Source organism: Abramis brama, assembly GCF_963993115.1.
Source record: "Abramis brama genome assembly, chromosome: 16".
Taxonomy (NCBI): domain Eukaryota; kingdom Metazoa; phylum Chordata; class Actinopteri; order Cypriniformes; family Leuciscidae; genus Abramis; species Abramis brama.
The window spans coordinates 18803863-18829840 of NC_139978.1; the positions used below are offsets into that span (position 1 = coordinate 18803863).

The 25978-nt window shown below is 36.1% G+C and overlaps 1 protein-coding gene across 1 annotated transcript in view; it reads left to right on the forward strand.

Annotated features, from left to right (window-relative positions):
• Positions 1–25978, forward strand: part of ralgps1 (Ral GEF with PH domain and SH3 binding motif 1) — a 106841-nt gene that overhangs the window by 59929 nt on the left and 20934 nt on the right. Inside the window, exons 11-12 of the mRNA XM_084087305.1 lie at positions 23960–24097; positions 24732–24825. Of these exons, the coding sequence (XP_083943431.1) occupies positions 23960–24097; positions 24732–24825 (232 nt within the window). The remainder of the gene's footprint in view (positions 1–23959; positions 24098–24731; positions 24826–25978) is intronic.

The following is a 25978-nucleotide window of genomic DNA, read 5'->3' on the forward strand; positions in this document are numbered from 1 at the left end:
TCTCTCTCTCTCTCTCTCTCTCTCTGTCCCTCTCTTCATTTCCAACAGGCAGTGGATTTGGGGTTGGTCCACCCCCTCTCCACTTCTCTCCTCCCCTTGGCACAAAGGGATCTGAAAGCATGAGCTTCTAATCCCCCACCCAAATTCACAACCCCTGCTATTCACTTCTCCCTGCCTGTCTATTTCCGGACGGTCGACTACCAGCTGCAACTGTTGTCTGGAGTTCAGTGATGTCACATTGATCAGGTCCTAATTGGGCATGGGTATATCTACAGTAGGTTATGATCTAGGCTAGAATGATTTGTAGCAAAATCAAAATGATAGGAAGAGAGAAATGGGACATGGAGACTTTTAAATGAGATTATGGAGTTCTATCTTGGTTTTACGTTGGAGTTGGTTTATAAAAAGTAATAATAACAGTGATTGACCTGTGCATCTCTTAGTTTGGTGATGCAGTGATTCATACTGACAGCGTCTTGTTTATTTCCTTTATTTCCGTCTTGTTTATTAAAGCCTTCAAAATTAAGTAAAAAAATTATGCCAATAATTAAGAAATGTGTATATATTTCTCAAGTCATTCTACACCCAAGGTTATAATATAATGAAACCTCTTGCATACTGTGGTGGTCCTGTTAAAATTCTTAATTTCCCCAAACAGGAAGTCAGTTTGGGGGTATTTACAAGCTGCCTGATGTGGGATGTTTCTCTATGGAACGTTCACACTCCATAAGACTCACAAGGTGTTCTCAGAGCAGATGTTGAACAGAGACTGTGCTTCATGTAAGGTCAAAGCTCACCTGGTTTTTACTTCATCAGTAGGAACAGCTGAGACCTTTGAGGAGTTGTAAGACACATTGACTGACTGCGTGTCCCATTTTCTTCTGTCTCTGATCAATCAAGATCCATTACCTTTAGACTGTGAACAGACTTTTCTGCTCTTATCTGTAAGGTTTCAGCAGGGGAAATGTAAAAAGGGTAGTAATGAAAATTGAGAAAGATCTTTGAATTCTGAACCAACAGAGAAATGTTCCAAAACAATCCACATGTTACTTCATTAAATTATTTTTAGAATTATTTAAGCAAGTACTGAAAGCATAGTTCAGTTGCTAAACTGCTTTTTAAACAATTTTAACTATATATTAAAGAAAAGAAAATGCAGACAAAAGGGTAAAGTCATCCATAAATTATTCCTTGGATTTTATATCTGTACGCTCTAAAACCATTTTGTTGGTGATAGGTACAGAGTCATGCTTTACTTGGCAGAAATCTTCCTCTGGACCAAAGTTCAGAGTATTAAATGTAATAACTGATATCCCAAATGTCTTGGAAATAAACTCCTACTTTTTCCTGATGTGATTTGCCATGAAGAAGCAGTAAAGATTCTGCACATTTCAGTTAGATGTTGAGAAATTCAGGGCTGTACATTTCAGAATGAGGTAATGAGAACTGTTACTATGGCAACATTTATTTATGTCAGAGACACATGTAGTGGTGTCAGACCAAAAGACTTTATAAGGTAACCTCTTGAAAGTGATCTTTGATCAGAAGTGTTATTAGATGTGGACATCAGTTTTCCACATGTTAACGGTGGGAAAAACTGCATGCATGTGTTGATGATTTTGGGTACGTTTTGTCTCATTCACAATATGAGGCAGCGCTGTGGTTTGTACATAGAGCTCTCTAATCTGTCATAGACTCATAGTTTGAAAAGAACTATGTGCTTGGATTTCAATCAAAACCAGTGTGTAACTGTGGACTGCTTCTCCTTTCCAATGCTTATCCAAAACAGGTGCATCAATTTTAGCAAAAGTTGTTTTCTATATGACCAATCAATGCTTCTCAATAACAAAATTTGGCCATGAGAGTCCAATCAAGGGAAGATTATCACTAGCTAAATATCCCATAACAATCTCTGCTGAAGTTGTTAGCGAAAACACAGGTTGTTAGCGACTTCCCTTCAGGTGAGGAAAGGAAAATACAAAGTGATCTCAAATGAATAGTTCCCAGACTGTGTCTCTCACTTCATAAAGAAAACATCAGATTAGCATCTGTTGCCAAACAGTGGTTCCAATGGAGAAATAATTATGTGACAGACACAGGTGAAAGCTGTAATCAGTCTCTAAATCAAATCCACCCACTGCGAATAATCCCATTATATACATGGTATCATTTCCCTTCCAGATGTGTTTAATTCATATGTTGTTAGAGGTTATCTTTGTGAACATTAGCTCATAGCTTTCCACGTTAACTAATTAATTGTTATTTACATTCAGAGGAAATGTCTATTGCACAGAGGTTGTTCTTTCTTAGCTTAAGCTGCGACTATGGTTTATTAAGTATCAGTTTTATAATTTGGTCTGATAATCTGGTCTTGATAAGAAATGTTTGAGTTTGAGCACAGTTTGAGACATTGTTGAGATATATGAGACTACTTGTCTTTTTTTTCTGTGAAACAGAAGACTTAGGTCTTCAGTTTATTTTAGTTAGTTTCCAAGGCAACATTATTAATTTTCATTTAGTTTAATTTGATGTTCTAAAATAACTCTGAATAAAAGCTCTTTCTTGGGTTCCGGGGCCTCTTCAAATTTAGTTTCATTGGGTCTCATTTATCAATGTAATGTAGAAATGAGCACAGATCCGAGCACAGAAATCATCTTAGGACAGTGTTCACGTGTGATTCATGAAATATTCATATGCTGACATTTTAATCTTAAATCGATTGAGCTTCAGTTGTCGGTCAGGAGAATAATCTAGATGAACAAAATGTTCTCATTACAGTTAGATTTACTATGCTGCACGCAAGTTCACGCTATACCTCAAAAACTTGTGTACACGAGCTGAGACCTGACGTCAGAACAAAGTGGAAAGCTCCAAACTAATTCCCGAGAAAAGCGAGAGACAAACCAAAATAGCTCAGTGCTGAAGTCATCAATTTAGAGAGGACCATGACCATCACTATAAATCAGAAATGTGCAACATGAAAGATCTTGCTCTTCTTGCAAGCATAAACATCTCATAAATGCAAATAAACATGGGTTGCAAGCTGTCTGGCAAGTGACAACATTAATTTGCAACTACATGTCAAATACAGTAACTGTCATTTGAGGATTAGCAGACTGTTAGGGTTTGTAGAATAAGTTGACATGTACTTGCAAAGTTATTATATTCAGTCTGTTGGGGACCATCAAAATAAAGTGTTAGCAGATATTTAGACAACAGTCTACTGTCACAGTCTATACTTTAATGACTGGTAGTTGACATGCAGGTGCAAAGTTACTTATAGTAGAATGTCTAAAATGGACTCGAAATAAAGTGTTACCTTTGTTCTTTCTTCTTAAATGTATTTGGTAACAAGGCGCTGCTGGCATTTGAGCCACTTAATCACACAAAGAGAACAGTTAAGGATATCTGTCTTTCTGTTGTGACTTGAGAGCACAGAGAGTGTTAACTTCAGATAATCAGAGGGTTGAAATGCAGTTTCAAAGGAAACAGGAATGATAATAGTTTATCTTGAGGATTGCTGCCTCCAATCTGTTATACCTAATGCAACGTACCCTGTTCAGCGTGAACAAACAAAAGGAGCCTGATGTCATCCATCTCGTAATGCCAGGTTTTGTATTTCTTCAGCAGTTAGAGGCCTGTGTGAGATGATCTGTGTTATCCAGCATGATATGAATGTTCCAAAGAGCATCTTTTGCTCACATGGTCACTGATTTGCTTATGCTTGGTTAGCGACCTAAAAAGTTCAGAATTAATTTTTTTCTTTTTTCTTTTGCAACAGTATTTTTTTATTATTTTTTTATAATAATAATAGTAATAAATTTATCAAAAGCCTAAACCTTTTATAACAAAATCCCTGATTTGGACATATAATGTCTTAAAGGCACTTTTATTTTATTGTTAGTATTCAATTCTAGCTTATTTTAAATCATGTGTTTTATATATACATAGATCAAATTACATAATTCTGATAGATTACATAAATATACTGCTCAAAGGTTTGGGATATCTATCGTAGTATTAAATAATTATATTTTTTTTTTATTATATTTTGAAAGAAATTATAATTTTATTCAGCAAGAATGAATTAAATTGCTCAAAAGTGACAGTAAAGACTTTTATAATGTTACAAAATATTTATATTTCAAATAAATGCTGTGCTTTTGAACTTTATATGTATCAAAGAATCTTTGTATCACAGTTTCCACAAAAGCCGCACAACTATTTTAATGCATCTTTTCCATCACAGGAAGAAATTACTTTTTAAAATATACGTTCTTTTAAATTGTAATAATATTTCCAAATATTTTGATCAAATAAATGCAGCCTTGATGATCATAAGAGACGTAAAAAGAAATGACCAACCCCAAACTTTTGAATGGTATATATTAATATGTGCAGAACGTGTTCAATTATTATATGTAAACTTTAGACATAGCCTATTATCCGTAAAAGGTTGTAAGAGTTCAAAAGTTTATGGAAAAACAAGTGAGATGTGAAATGTACAACAACATTTCGATCCTGAATTGACCTCAGATTAAAGACGGATCTTTGATCTGCTGTGATCATGCATGAATGCCCATTCGCTCAAGTTTTCCAGGCATGGAAAAAGTGAGGATCTGAGGTCATGGACAGTTCCTCAGAGCAACAGTTCCTGTTGTTATTGTTCAAGAAATGTTGAGGTTTTTTGGGGGAGCAAATGATTGTCAGGCAGTGATAATTAATTCACTGTTTTTAGGGCACAGATCTTTTCATGGATTGTGCGTGTCTGTGAAGATAGAAAGGGCTTGCAGAGTGAAAGTCTAATTATAGCGGAGGTGGACCGGACCAAGAAAATGATCTGTGACATCATCCCAGCTGCAAGAATCATGGGGGATGTGTTCGTAGGCGTAACTTTCATGTATTTAGGCTGTAAGAAGTGCATTCATTCCATTGAAGTCTTGTTAAGTGGATGTTGACAAGAACTGTTTGCATTGTTCAAGGGGAACTTTTTCCATGAAATCATTGACTTTTAATCTGCGCCATTCTGCACACATTATAGGAATGAAAGAGGTGAAGAACATGCAAAACCAGGTCAGCCTCTTAAGCAGGGCCACCGCACAGATTCTGCTGGGTAAACATTAGTCAGAACAAGGCTGAAGTGTTCTCCTGTCTCCATTGATGATGGATGTGCCTGCGTTGACCTCAGATGACCTCTTCACCCCCAGGCCTCAGATTACTCATCCTTTCCACTCTGAAATAACTGACATTGCCACCATGAAAAGAGGTTTGTTGTCAGCAACAGCAAGAAATTGACCGTGAAATTTACTTTAACTTGTGGAAAAGATGATTATATTGGTTCTTAATGTTGATTAGCACAACACAGAGACATTATATAACCAATAAACAATATCAATATATATTTTTTATTATATCATCATAATATATGCGAAGTTGGGCTGTCAAAGTTAATGTTTAAAATTATTATTTTTTTAACTCATTTATTCAATTTGACATTTAAATTAATTTTAAAATGTCATTACTCCAAACTGGTCAGAGCTTCAGCATGTGTCATGTACTCAAAAACACTCTGTACAGGTTATTAATTTATAAATGAATCCCTAACAATTATTTTATATATATAAAAAAATGATATTAATACAATTTTATTTTATTCAATGTTTTGTTTTATTTAGCTTTTTGCAGTATTGGAAATCTTAATCGGTTTAATTTTTTTATGAGACGAGTAAACCGAGCTGTTGCATAATTTTGTAAAATTGCTGAATAATTACACAAAGGGCTATTATTTCGTTTTCTTTTCTTAAAACAAATGCATTAATGAAAAATAAATGAGATTAATCGCAGTTAAATATTGATTGATGTGATTGAAAGCCCTAATTATAATTGGAGGGGAATAGCATAAATTTGCCAGTCAGGACATACTTCGTTTTCTCATCCGCCATAAGCTTCCAATTAAATTTAACCGACCGTGCAGCTGAAAATTTGATTTTAAACTGTTTATTTTGGATGGAACTTTTGACTGGTATTTCTGTACATGCAGCTAAATGTCTCCATAGCTGCTTCTTTTATTAGTCCTGGCTTGATTTTGAGCTGACTCAGAGCTGTCTGCCTCACCTGCGAGTAATATTTGAACACGGACCCTCCTTGACACCAACACGTTCACGCTTGTAACAGTAGCCCTACCTCAAGTCATTTTCCATAGTCTCATAGGGGGCCGGAGCACATGTGCTTTGGTTGAAAAATGAGATCAGGCTATTGATTCCACACCTGGTCGTCTGACATTGAGTGTATAGAAAAGTGGGCTGGTTTTTGTGGTGCTATAGTTTGCCATGATGATGTGTGTGTGTTTGTGTAGGAGAAACAGCTGCGGTCACTGAGAGACACTTTCATTTAGGGACTAGGATATTTTCCTGTTTTAGGTTTTCTAAGGAATTCCTAAAGATTTTGTGTTGACCCTTCATGTTAATTGGAGACAAATTGCTTATCTTAAATTCTTACCTCTTACAGAAATGCATAAAGTGTTGAACTTATGGTTTTGCATGTTCCAGTCCCCCCATACAAAGCCTCTCTTTCACCATCATTAATTATTATGAATGCCAAAGTATTCTGGAGTTTTCCTTATTTCCTAAGTTTTATTTTCCTGCTGTGCCTAACATGTTTTTTTTCCCCTCAAGCCACATGTGGCTGGTGCGATTTACAGTTATTTTAGCCGGCTACCCCACAGACTAAGCTCCACAAAAATGGCTCAGGCACTTGGTGATAAAAAAAAAAAAAAAAATGAGTGATATGAATTTTAATCTATCTTACATTCACTTTCCACATTTTGATAGTCCTGTACAGTCATAAAAATGTCTACCTCATAATGTCTTTGTGATTGCCTTGGGGAGTCAGAAAGTTGGCAGAGTGAATATTATTGTGAAATTGTCATCACGTCCTGCCCAGGCTTCTTTAAGTCTCATAAAATGTGCAATTGAGAGGAATACCAGACTCGCGATTTCATTCAGAACTCGAAGTCACTGAAGAAGATAAGTTTCCACATTTCCAATCAGTCAGATACTTGACATCAGTTTAAGGGCTGTCAGCTAGATTTACAATAAGAATCTGTTATTGTGCTGTAATTAATTGCATTAAATGCTGATTATCTTAGTTTTTACTTGCAGTTTCTCAACTCTCATGCTGATTTTGTAGGGATGCATCTTCATCTTTCAGCTGTCAATCTCATTCTAAAAATGTCACGCTTGGCACATCCACCTTAAAACTTTAATGTTCATGTTTTTTTTCATGACAAAAATCATGACTTACAGCTTCCATATGTATTTTTTTTTTTACTATACATCACAAGGAAGGAATCTATGGAGGAAGAGTATAGTGAAGCTTTTAACAGATGCCTTACATTAAGTCCCCGGTGACATGCTGGGCTAAAATATAAGAGGGCAAAACCAAGATAATGCAGGATAAACAGAGCGGGTTTCAAAGGCGAAGGTAAAATGTTTCCGGTAATTATCCGACTAAGGATAAGTCCTCAGGCATTCTCTCCAAGACATCATTTTACAGCAAACTAGCTGAATGTATGAAAAAATTCCATCTGCTGTAGATTGTCACTCAATGCTGTCACTTTTGCTTGGGGTTAAAAACCATCTAGTTGAACTGTTGAGGGAGATCGAAGGTGCAAGATAAACCGTTTTCATTTCAGACTGTTATCTGGAAACACTGCCAAAGCACTTTAGATAGTTTCCTTTTCCTATAAAAATAACTTTCAACTGCCAATAACAACCAAATCAGATTTATTTCATAGGAGGAGTGGAAGCATCAACTATGAAAGAATAGCTTAAGATATTTTCCTTTTGACAATCAAATACTTTCCTTTTGACCTTTTGTGGAAAATTGTGAAATTGAAACCACACTCTTTGAATGTGCTTGATCCATTAACAAAATTAGCTGAAAACCGGAGAATTGCCTGTTTAGGAGCACCTTTTATGTATGGTAATTTCTGATTATTATGTTTAATAATGAATTGCAAGTAGCTCATTCTTAAAGGTATAATTCACCCAAAAAAATGTAAATGTTGTTGTCATTTACTCACGCTTATGTTATTCTAAAACTGTATGACTTTCTTTTTTCTGTGAAACACAAAATAAATAAAAATAAAAATGTCCAAAATAGAGTACTGTCCAAGTCGGTACTGAAATTTTTAAATTGTGAAGCTTTGAGCGCTGTTGAGCGGAATCGTAAACACCTCTGACTGTTCAATCAGAGGTACCGAAGTCGGTACTTTTTTCCAACTCTAGTTTTAAACCCCATTGACATTCAATCTATGGACAAAAACATTCAAAGCAATTTCCAAAATATCTTCTTTTGTGTTCCGTGAAGAAAATAAGTAATACAGGTTTGGAAAATATATTTATGCTGAATGGTCCTTAAATTTTAAGTGTCTATAAAAATTGAGTGACATTTGATGTCCGGAGTAAAGCATGACTTGCGTTGATGTCAAGCTGGTGGAGTGTTTTTCCTGAAGTCACAGCTGAGAACAAGGTGTGCTCTGTTAATGCCTGTTTGGGTTCAGGTCTGCTAGTTTTAATGCTCGTTGCTGCTGGGAACGGATCAGTAGTGATGTGCAGGCGACTTTATGCTTAACGTCATGCTTAAGATATTGCCTTGTTTGCTTGTGTTAACTTTAGTGGGAGTGGGGAGGTGATCCCTAGTCAGTGACCCTCTATAGGCTAGTGTGTGGACGTCAACTATCAGCACCTGCAGATATTTAGAAGAGTTGGGTTTTGTTTTATTTAACAGTGAAATGCTTTTGATATGTGCTGATTGTTTTAGACCTTGAATATTTAGGAAAATTCCCCCCCCCCAAAAAAAATAATTCTGTCCAGTTACTCACCCTCATGTTGTTTCAAACCCATAAGACTTTCGTTCATTTTCTGAACACAAATTAAGATATTTTTAATGAAATCTGAGAGATTCCTGTCCCTCCTTTGAAAGTCTATTCATGGTTCAAAGCATTCATAAAAGGATCGTAAAATAAATCCATATGAATCACGCCGTTTAATTAGGGCCATATGATTTCCGCGATGCGGGAAACGCGGACGGAATCCAATCATAAAAACGGAATTTACTGTATAACGCAGAATTTCACGGAATTTGTAACATTTTTGATGAATAAATAAAAAGCAGGTCAGTTAAATCAAATTGCGATATAGATTAGTGTCTGTGAATAATAAACTGCAAAAAAGACTACGTATTTAAATATGAATCCTGCATGTTCTGAGTCCCTCTGTGTAAATGAATGGTTTCATTTCCCAAACACACACGCTGAAGCACTTGTGACGCTCGCAGTGTTTTCAGCCTCTGCCGCCTCATTGTATGAGGACATGAATGCATGAACTTCATCTCCAGAGCCGCTCTGAGAGTCACTTCTTGAGCATTTTACCGTTTCATTTGAGAAAATCTATCTTCATATCGTAAAAAACACAGAAACTCAAAGGTCTTCACGGCAACCCGTCAAAATAAAAGTACGGTTCACTTGAAATTGTGACAGAAATATATTATACAATATAAATTAATTTAATGTTTTGTGCCTTTAAAGTTAAAAAACTTTTCTTAGAAATGAAATTTTATTTTTAAATTAATAAATTGTTGTTTTATTAATTCAATTAATTAGACATGCTTTTTGATTATAATTTTTTTATTTAACCATTAAAATGGAGTCCAAAAAAATAAACACCAAAAAAAAAGGAATCCAGAAAAATTAAAATGGAAAAAAAATTATTTGGGAAAAAAATAAAACAGATTTCATAGGGCCCTATTCAATCCAAGTCTTCTGAATAGACATGATCGCTTTGGATGAACTTGCTTGACGGGTGACAACAAACCTTATTGGCTGTTGTAGAAGCTCAAATGTCCTGGGGTGACATGCGAGAAAGAACTTAATTGGTTCTTGTGCATCAAAAAAAGCATGCTTGAGCTCTCATTACCAAATTTGAATGCTATATGTATGTCCGCTGATCATTGTTTCAGATGAACCAAAGTCTTATGAATTTGGAACAACATAAGGGGAAGCAAAAGGTGACTGAATTTTCATTTTTGTGTGAACAGTCCCTTTAAAATTAATTTCCTATTGAAATGGTAGCAAGTTTAGTCGGGACATTTTGATTTAAAGGGGTCTTTCAAAATCGAATTTTGTTCAAATGAGATTATCTAAAGATGAAATATTGCCAGTTGGGTACTTGCCAGTCATCAGCAAAGCACTTTGCTGTTAAACAGAGTTTCATCCTGTCTTGCTAACTCTCAGATCCTGTGAAATGTGAGCCACATGTGCGATGAGAAACAGCATGGTACATGTCATTCTACTGCTGAGTGGATGACTTATTTCTTTCTGAGAATAAGAAAGCCTTTCTAGATGTTGTTGTTTTTTTTCTTCTATTTGAACACAGCAAATCACTATCGCAATGGGGGGCATGTGCCTTGTCCCAAAACAGACGGACCATACGTTTAACCACACAATGGGACCACATCAAGTCAATTACATCAATGCTTTTTATGGAATCATTTTTAATCAAAGAACCATTTAATAACATAAGTCTGGTGACCATACTAGATGGCATCAGATCTTTAGTTTTCAATAGATATGAGTAAGCGAGATGCAGCACAACATTTTCAATTTGTCCTCCCTTGTCCATTTTTTCTTCATTGATGCAGCTTGAATATGTCAGCCTAAGCTTTGCCTGTTGTTCTGATTTCAAGCCAGGCCAAAGATCAGTGTGAGATAATTTCCTGTCTGCAGGAGAAGTCCATGGGAAAGCGATAGAGAATTACAAACCTCTGGAACAAGCACAAATCCAGATTCAAAAGCACGTCTAAAGCCACTAAAATGAATACAGTAATTAGAAATTGGGATTTTTCTTAGCTGTCATTTGAAATGGCATGAAGATGAGTAGATGACTGGGTGAACTGTCCCTTTAATGAAAACAAATAGAAATAAAAGTATGTAGTCTTTATTTTCTCTCTACATCATATATTTTTATATGACATAATGTAATTTATTATTTTTTATTTTTTATGTGATGTTTGTATCAACCCAGCTATTAATGTTTTTCCTTTTGATGTAATGAACTTTGTGATAATGACGTCATCGTCCTTCATCATCAAGTCTCAACATTTGTTATGTTTGTAGGGGACATGTTTAAAATCTAAATCATTACGATCTTTAAAGTCAACATGAAATGAAAATTCAACTGTTTCCTAACTTTAAAAAGTAAGTTATTGTATATAGTATAATAACTCTAAATTATCGACTTTTTCAGTAATCCATTTCACTCTGATGTGTCAAAATACAGAAGATTTTTAGCTACTTCCGTTACTTCCACCTTGTAATGCTAAATTGTAAAACTATTACCTTTCTATAGGTTATTTCTTTAGATTATTATAATCTAAAGATATTACTAAAGACTATCACTTTTTTCACGACAAACATTTTTCCTCTGTACAAATGAAAACATTATCAAAATGATTCCTGTTCACATGGATCCGTAATTGGCATTGTCACTTTGCAAAGAAAGACTACGTGCCCACACACATACGCATTCAAACGCGCATGCCTATAGACTACACATATATAATACGCATGTGCATGCCGTTACCGTTTTTCACAGATTTACACAGAGATGATAACGGTATCGCTTTCAAAACTTGTTTTCAAAAACGTGCACTTTGAAACCTACTTCAAAGTTTGCATTCTCAGGCCACCTGTTGTCATCGCTGTTGTCATGTAAATGAGCGGCCAGAACGCATTAAAAGTTTTCTGTTTTCAGTTGAAAACGGTGTTTGTAAGTGGCCCCTAAGTTAATAACTAATATTTTTTATAACGGAAATGAATCAATTAAAATCGTACTTAAGCTAGACAATGACTTCCTTCTAGAGCTGATGCACAACAAAAACAATCTGTGTTGCATTAATTTCCTATTATCACTGTAAAGCTGCTTTGAAAAAATCTGTATTGTAAAAAGCACTATATAAATGAAGGTGACTTGGCTTGACTTAAGGCAAAATTATGCCCCCAAATATTTTCAAATAATAATAACAAATTGCTAACACTTAAGCACATTGTTTATCTGATATAATGTTTGAAATCACCTTTTTTTTTTTACTGGAAAAAAGGCACCTGTTTCATAAAACGACCAACATTCAGACAACTTTCTGACTTACTTGAAAGTAGTTTATGAACTTATCATCTTTGTATTGACATCAAGGGCATTGAAGACCTCTGCCTTTGGAGGCGTTACGCCTCAAATTATTTGCTATTGAGTTGTAGCATGTGTTCAGATATGCACCATTAACTCTTCTGTACTGATGTTTCGGTGACATTGCTCAAGACCTTTGTGTCAATGAGAGCGGCAGGGGTGAGACCTCTTCTCTGAGCAGGAGTGGTGGGTGAGGTGATAGGAGCGAGATGCTCAGTATGTGATCACTACACTTGAAAGAGAGCCCTTGTTTGTTTTGGACCAGCGTAACCCCACACACAGAAAGGGACTGTTCTCAATCTTCAGGGCTCTTGGCTGAAGACTCAGCCTTGGGGCAAGATACTCCATTCAGCTTTTTGTTTTCTCTCTGTTTTGATCAGCTCTTCTGTTTCTACACCCCCTTTTTAGATGATTCCCATCCTTATACAGAACTGGAAAATTGGGGCACTAATAGCTGGATGAGACGCTTTTGTTCAAGGTACTTCATTTTCAAGAGCAGCTTGAGTCTCCTGCTTTGAGTCTTTGTTTTCTTTGAATTAATTTGTTTGGCTTTTTATTTTTTATCCAAATGAGCTTAGAAGAAAATAAGCCCCCTGATCTGGCATTATAGCCAAAACACAGTCGCTTTCTGTGTTTCAATGCTGAGAGTAGATGTAAAAGAGTGCTAAAATATTTATGAATATTATTGAGACTTCAGTTGCTGTTTCGACTCAATTCAGAATTCCTCTCTGTAATTGTTTCATATAAGCATATAAATCATTTTGAATACCCACTACAAAAACTGCACTTAAAATGACAAATGTGAAGGGCTCCTGTTTTAAATGAGAAAACCAGAGAGGTGTTTTCAACCTTAGAGGCGGATGGAAAACGAAGCAATTCATGACCCTGTGACCTCTAACTCTTAATTTTATTTCCATGTTAAACTTTTTTATGCTTTTGGGTGGTTTTCCAAAAGTTCCTTATTTTTCTAAAAGTGTAGTCTCTAGGTGTAAACTGCTCCCTTTGTCACCAGCCTTGTATATTTTACGAGTGTAATGAATCAGTTCTTGTCATTAATTCTTCCATCGGGGGGGAAAAATGTGGAATTCTCTTACAGAAGAGAGAAAACCAGAGGTATTTCCACTAGGGCCTAAAAAAATCAATCGGTTCAACGTTTCTGTTCTGCGTTCCTTCTGTAACATTATCTTTCCGAAAATGGTTTGATTAGGAAAAATACCGATTAATAGCATTATTTTTTCTTTCTTTCTTTATTTTTGCTTATTCTTTATACCAGAGCTTGAATTGAACTTTACTAAGAGCTTGTGACCTAAACCTCGTAACTTCAGTGGATCCTCAAACTGTTGGCAAAACCTCATAAAGAAGCTCCACCCACCTCAATCATGAATGGAGTCCTACACGCATTATGGAGACTGTCTCTGTTTATTTGTAGTGCAAGGTTAAATAAAAAAACCTGGTTCTTTAAAACCACAATACTAACTTTGACAACAAGGTGTTTAATCATTTAAAAATATATATTTTTTTAATTTCTTGAATAGTAACGGTTCTACACTAACCTGCAATTTTCACTGGTTTCAAAACACACCACGCTGGATGTAACCTGTTATGGTAACTTATCCTCGGATAAACTCCTGCGATCCAACTGCTAATGCCGGCACATTGCCTTGCGATTTACATACGATGACTCACTCACGTCGGATGTGTCAACGTCACATTTGCATAGGCTGTACTATTTGAATTCATAATTGATTGACTTCCAAATTAAAACCGATTAATGGTCATTTCAAATAAGCGTTTCTGTTCAGAACATTTCAACTTGATTTTGTTTCGTGTTTGTTTATGTTCCTGTTAAAATTTCGTTTGTTTCTGTTTTTTGTTTTCGTTCCTTGAACCGGTTCAGAGCACTGATTTCCATGAGGTGTCACATTCACTCAGATTTTAGAAATACAGTTTTTAAATTAATAAACCCATCATGGTCTGTGTAATATCCAGATATTTGTTTGACATAAATGTAAAAATATAAAAACTCAATAGCTCAGAGTTATGACAGCTTCAACCGCCGTAATTTTCATTGGAAAAACATTTTGAGTCACATTCTTGCAATGTATGATTTCATTCAGTAGTTCTCTTTTAGTTTAATGGCAATAGCATATTCCGAATATACCAAAATATGTTATTGTCATTAATTTTTTGTGTCCTCAGCAATAGCTTTGAAGGATGAAAATGTAGGCCAGTAGCACTTTTAAATGTAAGACTGCTTTCGTCTGTCTGTATATTGATTTATGTTCTCTTCTTTTAGGGTTGTAAATAATTATTTTTCTTCCTTTGTCCAAAAATGTAAGCTTGACATATTATAACTGCCTATAATCTTACACTGTAGGCCTCAGAGTACATAATCACAAGTTCTGACTTTTTTAAGAATATGTTTACATGGACAAAAACAGACTTATTTATTAATTCTTTTAGTTCTTATCCATTCAGTGCACACTTGTTTAGCATTTATATGTTTGCTTTTCAGCGCATATATTTTTTATGTGATTTTCTGCCTTTATGAATCCAGATTTCTCTCTTAGTTTTAACATAGGATTAGATCCGTCGAATTTATGACAGTCCGATGCATTTTATAAATGAAAACCTTGGTTTTGTGGGGTTTTTTTTTTTTTTTGCATGCTGATTTTGGAAGCGAGGTAACTTCCACGTCCCTTAAGACAACTCTCCATTTTCTCTTTCCACCCCTTCCAACTATTGATACTAGATAAACAATAGCTCAGTATTACAACCCTGAGCACTACGGAAAAATCCAGGAGTTGGAAACCTCAGAGAGTCGGTGGTGTGGTGAGATGAGGTTCCAAGCAAAGCACATACTGTACCCAGTGTCTCAGTGTGAGGGACTCACCATTTGTTATTATTTCCCATGTTCAGCAAGTATGGTAATACCTTGCAGATTAAAAGAAGGGCCTCAATCAACCGCAGCTAGCTTTTGCTGCCAGTTTTGGGGGGTCACTAAATAATGGGGCTTTTCCATTTTCCACTGTACATGATGTTTTTTAAATTACTTGATTTAAACACAATATGCTGTTGTCAAAGTGAGCAAACATTGTGACAATTTTGTGGGACTTGTTGAAAAAACTGTCTGGTCTGAACTAACTGTTTTAAAGGGATAGTTCATCTGAAAGTGGAAATTTCGTCATCGTTTACTCACCCTCATATGATTCTAAACCTGAATGACTCTCTTTTATTCTGTATAACACAAAAGAAGACTAAAAGTCTAAAAAATGTTTCAAGTGGTTTTGTCCACACAATAAAAGTCAATGGGGTCCAAAACAGGATTTTTAGCACTTTCTTCCCTCTAACACTATATATTTTATACTTAACTGCTGGGCCATAACCATAAGGTTACATTTGTCAACTGCCAATCTTGAACATTTGGCTATATCATTGCTTAATGTAATATATTAGCATAATATTCATCAGAGAAGCTGTACTCTTTATCAGGACATCTCATAGCTCTAAGGATCTCATTCATCTTTTCATGTTTGATATATATCAGATGTTTTGTCTGGTGCATGAGAGCAAAAAAGCTCATTTAAAACAAAAGGATGAAAGTTCACCTCAGCCTTGTGATCCTGATGAGTACAGCAAAAGCTCTTGAAATTAATCAGAAAGGGGGTTGGAGGTTTTATCTTCAGTGGCTTTGACACTCACCGCTGCGCTACACTCGAGGTCTGTAATGAGCCACCTCAGAGACAAGGATCTGAGAGCGCCTGGAAGAGTGGAGGAATGGAAAGTACACCCCAGCCCTCCACTGTGGTCCCCGCAGAAACTCATGAGCTCATTGTTTGGCTAGACATCTGCATCTTCTTTGAACAGTAGCCTGACCACATCCTTAGGGCTCCACCGTTCCTTTGCTCCCTGTAGATCCGTGCTACTATCACTTTACCTCACTTCTTTTATTGAGGGAATGAAGTATCACTGCCTTGACAGCTGCTGAGTAGTATTGCACAGTTATTGATTTTCTGATTGTTTACTAACAGGTTTCCTAACCACTCTGCCCACTATGCCATTGGTCAGACTTACCGATGGCCACACCCCAAACTTGCATCATTGGTTGTGCCACTGTTGCTGTGTCAAGATGATTGGGATTCTTAAACAAACAGAGCAATGTTTAGTGTAATGGACATAGACCATTAAGAGCTGTGTGTGTAAACCTCACTCCCCTGGCCTACAGAGGCACGCCAGCGACTGACGCTAACGGCTAACGCGCTTTAGCTTCCTTGACCCAGATGGGAGTGAAGTTTGGGAGGGTGAGTGTAATGGATGTAGGCCAGTAAGAGCTGTGCATGTAAACCTCACTCCCCTGGCCTCAAGAGGCACGCTAGCGACTGACGTTAACAGCTGCGCTCTTTAGCGTCCTTGTTAGCGCACCTTCCTCCCACAATGGAGAGCCCGGTTCGAATCATGCTCGGAGTGGGCAGAGTAGGACAGGTTACAATAGCACCACAGCGTTTACACTTTCCTGGGAAATCTAATGAATGGCTTTCTCAATGTCATCTCTGTATATTAAGATGTATATTTTCAGCATCATTACGCCAGTCTTCAGTGTCACATGATCCTTCAGAAATCATTTGAATATGCTAATTTGGTGCTCAAGAAACAACTCTTAATATGTGGCTTATTATACTCTTTATACTGATAATGCTGTCATACTTAATATTTTTGTGGAAACTGTGATACATTTTCAGGATTTTTGATGAATAGAAAGTTTAAAAGAACAGCATTTATTTTAAATAGAATTTTTAATGTCCTGCAAATGTGACATTAGATCACTGTGGACTTAATGGAGATATGTTGAAACCTAGTTTCAGATGCTGAAACATTTCTTAATTTTAGCTGAATTGGCACTGTCTTGTGTAAATTCATAATGTTGTTTTAGCATTGTTGGTACAATCTGTTGGTTCTTTATATGAACTCATGATGATGATATTTTTGTTTAGCTCTAAATCCAACCAATCATCCAGAATAAAGTTGTCTTAATTCAACATTTTATGCAGGACCATGTGTTTAAAATGGCAGATTAAATGTGTTTTAGCTGTATTTCATTCCAGTGAACAAAACTGACAGTATTTAATCTGTGATATTCATTGTAAGTGATCTCAGAGGAATTGTGCGACAACGGACTCATGTCGAGTATTACTGTCTTCACCGCATCAAAGAGCCTCAACAGCGACACTTGCATAAGGCTGTCACTTATCATTTCAGTAAAGTGTTTTTGCCGTGTGTGTGTGTGTGTGTGTGTGTGTGTGTGTGTGTGTGTGTGTGTGTGTGTGTGTGTGTGTGTGTGTGTGTGTGTGTGTGTGTGTGTGTGTGTGTGTGTGTGTGTGTGTGTGTGTGTGTGTGACAGAGAGTTTGTTGTGTGTTCTAAGTTGCTCAGTGCATATTTGTTCGTACACTAGTGTTTTTCCAGTGTCTCCGGCTGTTTCATGGACACTCCTTGAGTCAAGGCACAATAGGATCTTTTATCTCAATATGCAATATATAAAGCTTTCCAGCCTGCGTGGCAATTTCCATGACCTCTGTATTGAAATCTCTAGACATGCCAGCATAATGAGTTAGTATGTTGGTGAGAGGCATTGTAAGCTTAGTCTGCTCTAGGTAGCATTATTCTGCCTCGGCAGATTGTGTTTCAGGTAGTAATAGACAGTATAATTGTCTGAGGTTGTCATCACTGTCTGTATTCATTTTACAGTTGTATGAGCAGATTGTTAAGAAGATACAAAAGTATTTTCCTGGCTCTAAAGGCGCCTGCGAGAGCCAAACTCATTCTTTCTCTCTGCGCATTCACCTTGAGGAACAGTACCGTGTGTTTATTTAAAATATTCTTTTGGCTGCTCCCAGTTTTACACTCTGTTCTGGATCCGTAATAGCACCATACTTGGCTGTGCAGCTCATGAAAAGTGTTTTGGGATTCATTGGCTGTGAATCCCGATGCGAAAAAATCCAGATGCTCTAAATAAAACATAAAAGTTAACCGCACATCATCAAATGCATTAATCAATCTTGGATGTTTTGCTCGTCCCTTAGTAATCTGTCTGATGTTGTTGAGTTCCGGATGGCAGGTGTTAACACTTCCATTCTCAGTCATCCCAGTTGTTCGTGCACTCTGGAAAGCCCCTGATGGGAAAACCATATCCCTTGAGATAGCTGCAGCATAGCACCCTTCAGCCTCACTATCACATGTGAAGTCACACCTCTGGAATGTTTCTCTGCCACTGGCCAGGCCGCAGTCTCAACACCCTTCAAGCTGTTTGCTGTTTTTTTTTTTTTTCCATAGCCGGCTATAATTGCAGACAGCCCATGTAATTAAAGGCCTCAAACCACTTTACTGTGTCAAACACAAAATACATTTTTCCACAAATATGCACATTTAATGTTCCCTCCATCACTGTGCAGACATCAGAATCTAGGAATATTACTATGATTATCAATAAACATTTTCAAAAAAGGTGTCTGTATTTATGAAATTTATTTATATCAGGTGCATAGACTTTATACTGACACCTACTGGTGTGGATGCAGCATCATACACAAACAAAAGTTTAATGCTGTTGTATAAATACTGCAAATACTACTGTCAGCCATAAATAATTTACTTTGTTTTTGCAAACTAAATTATTTGATAAGTGGGGGTTTACTGAGATAAAACAAGTAGTATTCAACTGGTCATGTGATCTCAACATGGCAGCCTCCATGAGGCGGCCCTTTCCTTGTAATATTTTAATTAAAACATACTGTGTGAAAGCTACAGAAAAGCTAGCCTCTGAATAGTTTCTGACTGTCATAAGCCGTCAACATAATACCATAATGCATCTGGCACTACTACTTTGGTGCACTTTGTTTATCTGAACGTAATACTGACTTGTTATAATCGAAATTTTGTCCATTCACAGCCCTTGGGTATTTCGCAAATTGACGTTTTGCAAGTAACTACCAAAATAGTTCTCACATTGCATCATTGAGTTAAAAAAAGTAAAGTTTTCCACACAGGCTGGTTCTCCTCAGGGTTTTGAGGTTAGAGATGGGGCTTGTCTATACTGACTTGAATAATACTTGGCCGCATTTGTAGTATTTTACCTGCCTTCTACTAACATTTGCGTACTAAAAATATGTTCTTTTTCTAACGTCAACACTTATAAAGTTATAATTAAAGATATTAACAAGATATAATTAAAGTTATACAATTAAGTTCTTCGAGCAGAATGGATAATCACCAGAATTTTTTAAGGCATCATGATATTAAGAAATTTCTTTGGCTTAAGAAGTTTTTTCTTGTTATGTTGATGGCACAAGCATTTTAGCCCAATCTGACAAGACTTTCTTTTTTCTTTTTTTGCAATGTAACCTTGCTAGTCATTATTAACAAATCGACCCTCAACTGGTTTATAGGTGCACAACTTATGCACCAAGTAGTAATGTCATCATTATGAGCACATTAAAGCAGTTTTGGTCCATCAAATCCAGCTGCTTTAAAATGTGGTGACAGCAAGTAGAACGTTGTGCGGTCAGGTGTATTTTGTTATGTAAAATCGCCTCTTATGTCAAAGCTGTATGTAATGTTATTTTAGTACTATTTGTATATTGAATTAGCTTTTATTTTTTTGTATTTTTACCTTTCATTTAAATTTAAGTTTGTTTTATTAATATTAGTTATTTTTATTAGATTTTGTTTTATTTCAATTTTAGTTGTATTACTTTTAGTACTTCAACTTATTTTAAGCCACAAGGCAACGTTTGTAATTTTCTTTTAGTTTAAGTTACTCATCTAATATTTTATTTTTATTTTAGGATTATTTCAATTAATGGAAACAATATTTTAATAGTTTTAGTTAACAACAACAAAGCTGGTTTAAAGTGCATATTATTATTTTTACACTGTTTGGCATGAAAACAGCACTGCATTAATTTCTATATTGATTTTAAATTAATTAATTTATTTTTATCATGTTATTTGTTATAAATATAGAGTCAAAGATCTTGACTGGGCTTCCAGCCTGATCAGTGTCCTAAATGCTTTTGATATTTATAGACCAAAATCTGTGGCTCTCCCATTTTGAGTATCCACTGTGGTTAACTCGCATGTGATCATATTTACTTATTATTAGTAATATGTCACAGGTGAACCCTATCAATCATTGATCATCTGAGACATGTCAGAATTTATTTTAATCACCAAGATTTCTGTTGTGATATTTTCAGTGAAACATTTCCTCAGCCATTGTGATTTATACCACCTCTCTCTCTGTGAAAGTCTCACTGTGTCCTTAAATTCTTGGCTTGAGAAATGCATGCGAGTGTTATATTTCAAAGAGCATAAACCCTGAAGTCTGTAAATGTCTTGGACTATAATGGTCCCTGGTTTTAGGAGACTCAGTGCTACGCCACACTCCCTGTTCTATTCATGGACATCAGTATTGGACGGCTGCTCCGTGACTGAATTCCACGGGTATTCAATTATGCACGTCCTGATTTTGCAGAGTTAGACGCCTTCCTGGGTCAACATATATATTGTCAACATTCCTGTCTGAAAATGTAATCCTATCCCTACCCCTAAACCTAACTCTATCCAAAAGTTATACCTAAAATCAGAGGGAAATGATAGTCCCTCAAACTTGTCCCTCAAATCTGATTGGTTGATTGGAATGTTATTCCAGGATCGACAAAGATTGTTGTCGACCTTTCAGGTCCAGCTTATAGGGATTGTTATGGAATTAAGAGACATTGGTTACTCCTGACAGATCACTGCTTTTTTGTTTCTAATGGCACATTCTCTAATGGCACATTCCCCTATTTTTGACAACCTGAAAGAGGTTGACAGTGCCAACATTAGTGATTGACAGCAAAGAATAATCAATGACATCACAGAAAACTTGTCAAGTTTCCATCCATGCAGCAAATTCTGTAAATACTATACTGGCTCTCTAAATTTGGTTGTGAGTTTTGAAAAGTTACTTCAGGTATAGAATAAGATTGCCAATCTCTTTTATTATTTTATTACGTTTTTAGCACTCCAAGCCTGACTGATAACTGTGAAACGTTTTCTTCTACCTCTTTCTGTCTTTCTCTTAATGGAGCTTAACCTTGTTTCATTGGAAACCAGCCATTGGAACTTTTTTCATTTGCAACTTATTTCCAGGAAGTCTTATTCAGTCTTATTCATTGTGTCCCAGAAAGTCTCAAAAGCCTTTTCTAAATATAGAGTCTTAATGACAGTGAATCAGTAACTAGCTACTAAACCATACGGACAAGAAAACAGATCATTTGTCCTTGCTGACTTGAATAAAAAAATTTAATTGTCAAGTTTAAAAAATACTTCTACCTCAAAAATGTTTAACATTTGTTTACAATATTTGCTTTATTTTGAGCACAATTTTTAAGCATGTTTGACTGTATTTCACATTTCAATAATTTCTTGCTATTATCTAGATGATTAGAGAATTAGAGAATGATCTAGATGATTAGAGAATCTCTACACTCGCTGTGTATGTAACATCCTAGTAGTTGACCAACAGATGGCAGCTGAGCCCATTCACTTTCATTACCAGGGTAGTTTTGCTGTTGTGATTGAATCCAGTAAGAGGTCACTGTAGGTCACTCACAGGAAGTTTGTCAGGGTCAATCTCAGCTGTACAGCTGACCTCTGACCTCCCTGATCAACATGCAAACTATGACCGATGGACCGACGACGAGGTTCAGGCTTTATTAACATTGCTCAAAAAGTTGCCCTGTGTATCATCACCTTTAATTTAAAAAAAAAAAATCTTACTGATCCCAAACTTTTGAATGGTAATGTAGTATCCCAGTAGTATTCCAGGTTAACCCTGCATTTATTTCAACCAGACAGAATCAGACAGAAGCGATCAGATCTGGGCAGTAATGAGAGCTGTCAACCACAAAGAAGATCGGTTTATTCCAGCTCAGGACCAGTTGTCAAAATTATCCACTTCTGGTCATTTGAGCAAAACATTGACCATATTTTACAAGTGTATGATTACAGAGAACAAGTGAGGCATCTGGTTTAACAATAGAGTGGGAGAGAAGTTGTGTAGCTACTGAAAGTTTTCACTTGACTGATAACCTAACTTATCCTGCTTGCTCACTGAGAACATCCACTCTCACCTTCCTGTAATTTACTACTAGTTAAGCCACGGATAGTCTTTAGGCTTGGCGTGAGAAACCAGACTCATCCCACTGGCTGTGTAAAGTACATCTTCACTCTTCAGTTTTTGACTAACTGCACTCATTAACAGACTCGTAACCTCCACCTGCTTATTAGCAAGCTGCTTCATGAATCCTGTAGAGGAAACTAGCAAGCAAGCAAGCAAGAACATTCAGGCAATAGCTCCAGGCCACTCTTTTCAGGCCAGACACTGCATGCCATTTAGTTTTGTCCCTGTCACCTGACAATTACCAGTGTTCATGAGAATCCTGGAGAGAGTTCTCTCTGAACTATGTGTAAATGTAGTAAAAGAGTGGAAATTGGAAAGTCTTGAAGTTTCACAACACTGAGTTCAGTGCCCAGATGTGTGGATAGAATGTGATTTTTTTTTTTTTTTTTTTCTATGTTTAACATTAGAAGTTTGTTGTGAACCAATCTTTAATGGATACTTCACCTCAAAAAATAATTAATTACAGTACTTCTTATAACCCATTCCATGAAGCGCAAAAGGTGAAGTTTTGAAGAATAACCAATATTCCATTCAGAAGCTTGGGGTCGGTAAGATTTTTAAAAATCTTTTTAAATTAATTCTCTTTGTGCTCACCAAGGCTACGTTTGGTCAAAAATACAGTAAAACAGCTCTGTTAAATTATTACAGTTTAAAATAACCGTTTCATATTTAAAATTGATTCTAAATAGATATTAAAATAAACTTAATTCTATTTTTAAAATGTAGTTAATTCATGTGATGGCAAAGCTAAATTTTTAGCAGCCATTACTCTGGTTTTCAGTGTCACATGATCCTTCAGAAATCATTCAAATATGCTGATTTAGTGCATTTCTCATTATTATCAATATTGAAAACATTTTTGCTGCTTAATATTTTTGGAAACCATAATAAATGTTTCAGGATTCTTTGATGAATGGAACGTTCAAAAGTACAGCATGTATTTGAAATAGAGGTATTGTTATAGATATAAATCTTTTTTTAACATTGATATATAATTTATAACTTAAATAAATGTAAAGTATTATTTTCATTTATAAAATCGTACTGACTCCAGACTTTTGAATGGTTGTTTAAATAAAAACTGTCAAGCTTCAAACTGTTAGCATAAGTGTCATAAAAGTCCATACAAATCATGCACTATACATACATATATATAATTTTTCAGATCTTTTGAACTGATCTTCAACTCACTGATTCAACAAAGAGCTTACTGAAGAGGAATAGTTGATTACATTTATATCATATGCATTTAAAAATTGCATTCAAGAAATTGTATGGACTACATTTATGATATTTATTTGGTGCTTTCACATAATTTTTGAAGTTTAAAAGCTTCGGTCTCCATTCATTGCACCTGCATGGAAAAAAAGTGACCAGGGCAGTTTTCTGAATTTCACCTTTTGAGTTACAATTGAAAGGGAAAACATGAATTATGAATGAAACGATCTCCCTCTCAACCCATGTATATAAACACTTTTTCTTCTCTGTTTACATTAGGAATTTACCTGTTTGATATGACCTACATTGACTCCGCCTACCCTGCTTCTGACAGCATCATCGAGACTGAGCAAAGAACCAATCAGATGAACAATCTACTGCGCATCATCTCCGACTTACAGGTGTCCTGTAACTATGGTACGTTGCTTATAAAAAACTTTATAACATATTACATTATTATTTTTGCAAGTACCATTTACTTTTTGCATTTCATCTTCCTTTACAGTATTTTTTCATATTGATGTTAAGATGTTGTTGAAGAAAGTTCAATCATGACAACTCAGAATAGTTTTAGCATGTTATTGAATATGGCGATGTTAATGCTGCTGCTGCTGTTGATTATTGCAGCTGCAGAGCAAGTATGCACTTGCTACTGCTAACAGATACACAGACACGCTACTGTTAGCATGTAAGATATGCTGCTGCTTAAATAGTCATACATAAATCCTGTAGCAGATAGGCAGGTGGAGCTGGGGGAGGTGGAGGGTTTCAGAGGAACTCTGAAGGACTGCTGGACTAGCTTTCAACAAACAATGAAACAGACTTTTTAAATGTTGAGCAAGCAATCTCATTGGCTGCAGGATCAGCAGAGGCAGATTTCATGTAAAGGACTTATCAGTCGGCACCCTCATGATTCAACTAGAAATAAACATGAACATGATTGAAGGAAATAAATAAGAAATTGTAATATAAGTAAAAAAGGAAAGCAAAAAATATATAAACCTGATGGCAGATCATTTACATTTCATCTCCACATTTATTCACACCACAGATCATTTGGTCATGTTACCACACGTGCAGAAGTATTTGATGTCTGTGCGCTACATCGAGGAGCTTCAGAAGTTTGTGGAGGATGACAATTACACGTAAGTTACCTAAACACATTGTAATGCTCAGTAGCCTTTATTCAGCTGAATTGATTGTTTTGGGTGATTTTTGCTTTGCGTTCTGCCCTGCAATTTATTGCATTCCTTAAATGTTTATGCCAGCTTTCACTTTAAACTACCCACATCTGTAAGACGCCCGTAAATCAAGACCCTCCCTTGTTTTAACACTTCATTTTACCCAGCTGCCTATAGTATGTATTAAAACGTGCTGTCTGTGGACTTTAAGCCTTCTTGGTTTGGCTGTATGGCCCAAAGGCCGACCAAGCACCTAATTTTCCCGGCCACAGCTGCAACAGCTTGGCATGACTTCATGCTACAATATAATCCCTATTTCCTTTACCTCAGGCTGCATAATCATGTAAAATGTATTTTCCTAGCAGCACAGTCTTATATAATATGGTTTTCTGAACAAATTATGCCATACACATTAGGTGATGTATGACAAAATAAATGTTATGAAAAAATAATTGTAAAAGTATAATTTTAGAAATGCTTCAATGTTACATGCTACACATGTTATGCATTATACATACATGTGGCTTTCTGCCTCTACAAAGACAAGCATAGCATTGATGTTTTCATCATCATTAAATGAGTTTTCCCTGTTTCCTCCGGTAGTTCTCTTCAGACCTACTGTGTGGTCCTGTCTGTCTGTCTTGCACAAAGGGCAGGTGGTTTTATTGCGGTCCAATTTCTTGCTGTCTAGACACTTATAAACGCAACATTGGGAATTGCAAAACTCTGGATGCCCATATTTCCACTGTTTCCATGTGGATGTGTTAGTTACTTTCCAGTTAGGTGTTGACTGTTGACTGTTTCAAGTGGGGTGTCAAAGCACACACACACACACACACATATATATATGTTGGAAAACCTCAGCGATCCAGGGTAACAGTCTTAAAACCATTAGCCTACACTTACAGCATGTCCTGCCATCTGGCAGTGCTGTTACAGCGAGCTCTATGGAGCTGGCTATAAAGAGGTCATTTGCAGAAATGTGTTCCATTTATGCCCAAAAAGTGTTTTTTTTATTTTTTTATTCCTTTCTAAAACACTCATGAACTTTGTAACAATTTTTTGATCTCAAACCCAATGTACCCAGACCAACATACTTTTTTTGTTGTGTCCTATG